Source organism: Epinephelus moara, chromosome 8 (genome assembly GCF_006386435.1).
Source record: "Epinephelus moara isolate mb chromosome 8, YSFRI_EMoa_1.0, whole genome shotgun sequence".
In the NCBI taxonomy this organism is placed as follows: domain Eukaryota; kingdom Metazoa; phylum Chordata; class Actinopteri; order Perciformes; family Serranidae; genus Epinephelus; species Epinephelus moara.
In genome coordinates, this window is record NC_065513.1 from 40099729 (window position 1) to 40105728 (window position 6000).

The following is a 6000-nucleotide window of genomic DNA, read 5'->3' on the forward strand; positions in this document are numbered from 1 at the left end:
TTTCCTCTCACCTGTAGCGCTGTTAATTAATCTAGATTGTTTTATGTGAGTTGCGGAGTGTTGGAGATATCAGCCGTAGAGATGTTTGTCTGTTCTCCAGTATAATGAAAGTAGATGACACTCAGCTTGTGGTGTGTGTAGCTCCAAAAAATCAATGTCTCTTTCCAGAAATCATGACCTGGTTATTCAAGATAATCCACAGACCTTGTTGTGAGCAGTTTAATGTAGGAACAACTGTATTTTCTTTCTATCCAATTACATCCGCCAACTGTATCACTGTGCAGGAGGAGGCTTGCATCTACTGCGAGCTCACCTAGCAGCACTGAGCGAGCTTACGTTACAGCTCAGCCGAGGACAACGCCATTAATGTTTACATCTTACACTTTCACGAGCACAAGCCTCTGATCCATGAGTAGATGCATGCTTCCTAGCTGTGGGGGAAAAATTCACTTCTTAGATTCATTGTGATGCAGACGTGGACGATTTGGCATGAATTCACAAATGTAAATGTTCATTCATAACATGATGTTGACGATACAAAAGAGGCGGAACTCAACTGCGAAGTCAGCGTAGCACCCGGACAGTCTAGAGAGCAGATGAGCGGAAGTTAACTTGCGCTAATTCATCTTCAAAAAAGACAGCAGCTGCAGCTTGTTTTACTTTAATGTCTAAATAATGACATATGGGAGGCGAACATGAAGAATCTGCAGATGGATCCAATCTGACTGGCACCCCCTGGTTAAAATGTGAGGGTATGGAGGTAGGTTGAAGGACAAGAGCCACACTGTATGCAAGTAAAATAATCTGTTCATTTAATTATGGATCACGAAAAATACAGTCTGCTGTATTTTAAAAGAAAGAGAAAAATAAATCAAGTGTTGAAATCAAACATTTTGATGCATTGTGATGCATCAATAATCGTTTTATCATCAAATCTTTACCCTCTGAATCATAATCGAATCCAATAGTGAGGTGCCTGGAGATTCCCACCCCTAATGCTTCCTTCTGCACACAGTTACAGGTCATGATTTCTGGAAGGAGACATTGCTGTTGAGGCCTTTAAATGTATTTTTTGGGGGCTTTGAGCATCACAAGCTGAGAGCCATCTAGATCTGTTATATTTAAGAGAAGACAGACATCTCTACAGCTGATATCTCGTGTCAAAGCAATCTAGACTGATAAACAGCTCTGCAGGTAAGAGGAAAGATATGTACTTCTGATTTTAGGGTGAACTGTCCCTTTAAGATTTGGAGTTTGTCAACCGAATCCTTACTTTTTAAGTTATTTTGCTAGTGCTCAGTCTCCAGTTTAAACCCTGCCTGATTAGCTCAGTTAGAGGATTACCGTCCTGGGTTATTACGATAACCACCTCCTTTACAAACCTGCCCCAGCAGCTGTGTACAGAGTTCCCAGTAGATGCCATAGTCAGAGGGTGTGTGTGCTAACACCACCTGTTTACCTCTGTGCAGTGTTCCTTTAACTCTCCGACCTCCCTCTCTAGGCTTCAACGTGGGCCGCAGTGCTGGTGGGCGCTCCACGGTGCGAGAGATCAACCGGGACGCGTGCCACTTCCCAGGACTGCCTGTGCTGCAGACGCTGCTGCCCAAACACACCAACGTGCCAGAGCTCTACTTCCTGCTCATGGCGCTGTTCCTGCAGCAGCCTGTCACGGAGCTGCCAGACAGCCTGCAGGTACATGTTAGTATACCCAACCTTCTTTTTCTTCTACTCATACCCATCTCAGTTTTATTTAAAACATTCATGTAATTCATTTTTTCTCTTTGCTCTGAATTTATAACTAATATTTCTTTAGTGTTATATAAAGTTGGTGATTTGACCAAAATGCATCCCCCATGTTGAAGGGTAACTGTGGTATCTTCCAGCCTGGACTGTATTTCCCATGTTGTTGTGTCTAAGTGATTAATGGGATCCACAGTTTTTGAAATTGGTCCAGTATTGAGTGGGACAAAACCGGCTGCAGTGTAATTCCTGTAGGCAACAGAGCACCATCAATTCACAACTCACAATTGCCTGTTTTTGCCACTGACAGGCTCAGCTGTTATTGAAGTGTCTGACAATATATGGAAAGGATCCCTACAGAGATAGACCTTTTTATTAAATAGTAAGATCCTGTTTGTGTGCCCAGAAACAAATCCGAAATCACCAGTACCAAACAGACCAGACGCCATTTTAAATAAACAATAATTTTAGCGTGTATAGCGGCAGCATATTTTCACATCTGACTGGGTCAAGTCAGGGTTTATTTTAACCAGTTGGTGATTGAACAATGGAAAAATTGACTAAAATATATTTCATTATTTTTATTTTGTTTCTATCAACTTTGAATTAAGTGTGTCGTACGATAAATGAATGAATGAATAAATGACTTAATTTTGAACCAAAATTAAAAAAAAACATAATGAAAAGGAGTAGGTAGAAGTAAAACTTATATGTCCCTACCCCTGTCTTACATTGCTTCTTTTAACTCATATATTATTCAACAAATTCCCAAATTTATTTATAACTAAAACACAATTATCCCCAGTCTGTTTACCGCCCAATTAAATAAATAAGTAATAAACACAGTTAATTTTCAGTCCAAGTCCCACCCAGTATTAGAAGATAAATATGCACTCCCCTAACACAACCTTTCCTCATCTATATATCTGCCAAAAATATCTTTTTGTGTAGTTTTTAAATTGATTTATGTTCGTGCTGTGTTTCAACTCATCACACAGCCTGTTCCACACGTCCACCCCACACACTGAAATACACAGACTCTTCTTAGTTGTACAAACACATTGTTTTTTTTAAATTAAATTAAATTATAACCCCCCTCCCTGTCACGAAACATTTTTTTAATGTTGCTCGGAAGTGAACAGGATTATTGCAGTTTTGAATTTGACCAGATCTGCCGATGATTTAATTAAATTTTATTTAAATGCAGTCTGGTTGGTTTTACAACAGTGATTTTGGGGCTGTTTCTGGTTAAACAAAAAGGATCCTACTCTTTAAAAGCAAAGTCTGCCTCTGTAGGGATCATTTCCATAATGTTGTCGGATACTTTTAATAATAATGTGAGCCTGTCATAGGCAAAAACTAACACTTCAAGTGGACGTACATTGACGGTGCGCAGTTCCCTTCAGGGATTACAGTGCAGCCTAATTTCCAGTAGTCACTTAGACACAAAAAGATGGGAAAATGGGGTCCAGGTTGACAAATACCAAAGTTACCGTTTAACCTGCCGTCCTGCTCTTTCTAACCGACAAACTCTTGACAAGTATAGGCATCTCACGTGACACTTCTCAACCAATCAAATCTGTGCATTAACAAATCACCTACTGAAATCAGTATATATGAAATAGGGCTGGGCAATATATCGATATCGTGATATGAGACTAGATATTGAATTAGATTTATTTTCATCAGTCTTGACCCACTTTGTCATAATATACACATTGCTGATAAATATTTATAAAAGAATTCACTGTATAAATATTTTGTAAAAGCACCAATAGTCAACCCTACATTATTGTCACAATATCGATATCAAGGTATTCGGTAAAAAAATATCGTGATATTTGATTTTCGCCTCATCGTCCAGCCCTAATATGAAATTTAAAAATGAGGCTTTAAAAAAGCGTGATTTATTTGACCTCAAATTAAACCTAAAAACAATTGAAATCATCACCGGATAATGTGGACATTCACAATATAAACTGAAATTTGTTTCCTAAACCTATGAGTTGAATTTACTGTTATAATTATCTCTGACAGTTTAACAGCCATCAGAGTCTGAACATATTATGAGGGTAATTTACAGTTGCAGCTCCTGTTACTGTGCCTGCTTTCATCCAGTATGACGAACCAAAAATCAGCAGAAAAAGCTTAAATTCATCAACTGTAACCGCTTTAAAAAACTGTACTCCGGATATACAAATATTAGCAGTTTTCAGATGTTAAAGCACCTCGTTCAAAACATGCATCACTGACAGTAGTATCATGTAGTAATATGTGGTGTGTTTCTGTGACTGTTTATTACCCCAGTGTGTGTGTTTGTCCTCTCAGTTTGACCTGGACTCCATCTGGACCTTCATCTTTGGCATACCGGCCTCCAGTGGGACCGTAGTGGGCTCCATCCACAATGTGTACACCGAGGCGGCCTTCCTGCTGCTGGCCATGCTGCGCAGCATGCTCAACCTGGTGAGAACCAGCGCTCAGCTTTAAACTGTGAAGAACATCGGGCTGTCAGACGCTCTGTTTGAATCTATCTTTAGTCATTTTCATGAAGATTATTATTATTGTTACCAAGGCAAAGCACAGATCTAATTTAATGTGCCCTACGGGATGAAACCTATTCGAAGACCTTATAAAACTTGAAAGATAAATAACGTTTACAGCACATTTAATTACCCCAATATTTTTTATTTTTACTTGTAAAATAATGAAGTGCGATAATGAAACCTGATCAACACAAAAGTACAGAAAATGCCATTTGATTTCTTGAGGACATAACACTCTCAGGATTTATATTCCAGCTGCATAGTTAGAATTTAAGAGAGAGATCTCAACCCTTAATTTGACTAATGGGATCCAAAACCTTTCACCGAAAGCAGATTAATTTTACTTTACTTTCTAAACTCGATGTCAGAGGTTCCTTATGTTCATCAGTCCTGTTTTAAGTGGTTCTTTATGTGGGATTTCCCAGCAGTTGCCATCTGGATTCTTTAAAGGTGTCTTTTTAAGCTCCATTAATCCAACAAAAATGACTCGGCACACATGCTGTTTTTATCCCCACTCCTCCACACGCTCGAGAGTTCCTCTGTGAATCGCACAGTGCTCGCCGCTGGTTGCTGAGAAGCTTCACTCGACCTCCTGGGAGCTAAGAGCCTCACTCTTACTCACGACACGACTGCTGCTGAACGACTTAGATCCTCCAGACTGTCTGAGAGTTGTACTGAAACACTGGCACTTCCACTGCCTCTAAAAATGATGACTGAATAAAAACCATTCAGGGTGTCTGCGGGTCCTTAAAAAGTCTAAAATGTCATAAATTCAATGTATTTATTAGTATTAGGCCTTAAGAGTAATTAAATAGTCTTGAATTTTAATTTGTGAGGACTAAATTGCCACAAATATTTGACCTCCTGTGGTGGCTTAAAGGCGAGACCACTCTGTCCCCCTGCTCCATTATTCTACCTCATAGGGCTGGGCGTCATAACGACTATGTACGATATATATTGATATATTTTCAAGCAGGATATAGATTTAGACAACACTGTTTGTATCAATATAGGGTCAATTTGCATTACATGACTGCATATCCAGCAACACTTTTTAGAGCCGTAGCCTGACGTACACCTCCCCAGAAATGTAACTACACCTTGCAGCGACGCAGACCTCCTGTCTCCTGTTTTTGGAACTTGAAACCATTTCCCTCAGTGGAAACAAAGCTTTTATTTACTTTACCAGATAAGAATCAATAAATTGTGAAGACAATAAAGCCTCCACAAAAATAGCATTTTAAGTCCTGTGTGTGATTTATCCTGGCTTCATATGATCAAAGGAAATCTCCGCTGGTCGCTATGCTAATTTATACAATGTAAAATGCCATAGGCTTGTGCTAATAATGTTAGCATGTTGTATTTATTTAGACGATAGTTGATCTGTCAGTGATCCTTGTGAGTTGTAATGGAGCCGAATTTTGTAACGTTACCTTTGTTAAATGTTGCTGTTGTCCCTGGCTTCATGTGAGCAGAGGAAAAGTCCGCTAGTTGCTAGGCTACTTTATACAATGCAAAATGCCATAGGCTTGTGCTAATAATGTTAGCATGTTGTATTTGTGGGGAAAATGTGTCCAGATAAAGACAAGTGTTTGTCTGTGAATGCGGCGAGTTATAGCAAAGAGCATGGATACCAAGAGGCGAAGCTCCGTTGAATTTCTGCCAACAGCCACTAGGGGCGCTACCGCCATTTTGGACTGTTGAGCTTGGACTGTTG

The 6000-nt window shown here is 39.5% G+C and overlaps 1 protein-coding gene and 1 long non-coding RNA gene across 2 annotated transcripts in view; one reads left to right on the forward strand and one right to left on the reverse strand.

Annotated features, from left to right (window-relative positions):
* wdfy3 (WD repeat and FYVE domain containing 3) overlaps positions 1–6000 on the forward strand; it is a 144392-nt gene that overhangs the window by 98172 nt on the left and 40220 nt on the right. Inside the window, exons 32-33 of the mRNA XM_050051244.1 lie at positions 1502–1698; positions 4069–4203. Coding sequence (XP_049907201.1) covers positions 1502–1698; positions 4069–4203 — 332 coding nt within the window. The remainder of the gene's footprint in view (positions 1–1501; positions 1699–4068; positions 4204–6000) is intronic.
* The window catches only part of LOC126394435 (uncharacterized), a 310194-nt gene that overhangs the window by 75353 nt on the left and 228841 nt on the right, over positions 1–6000 (reverse strand). The window lies entirely within an intron of this gene.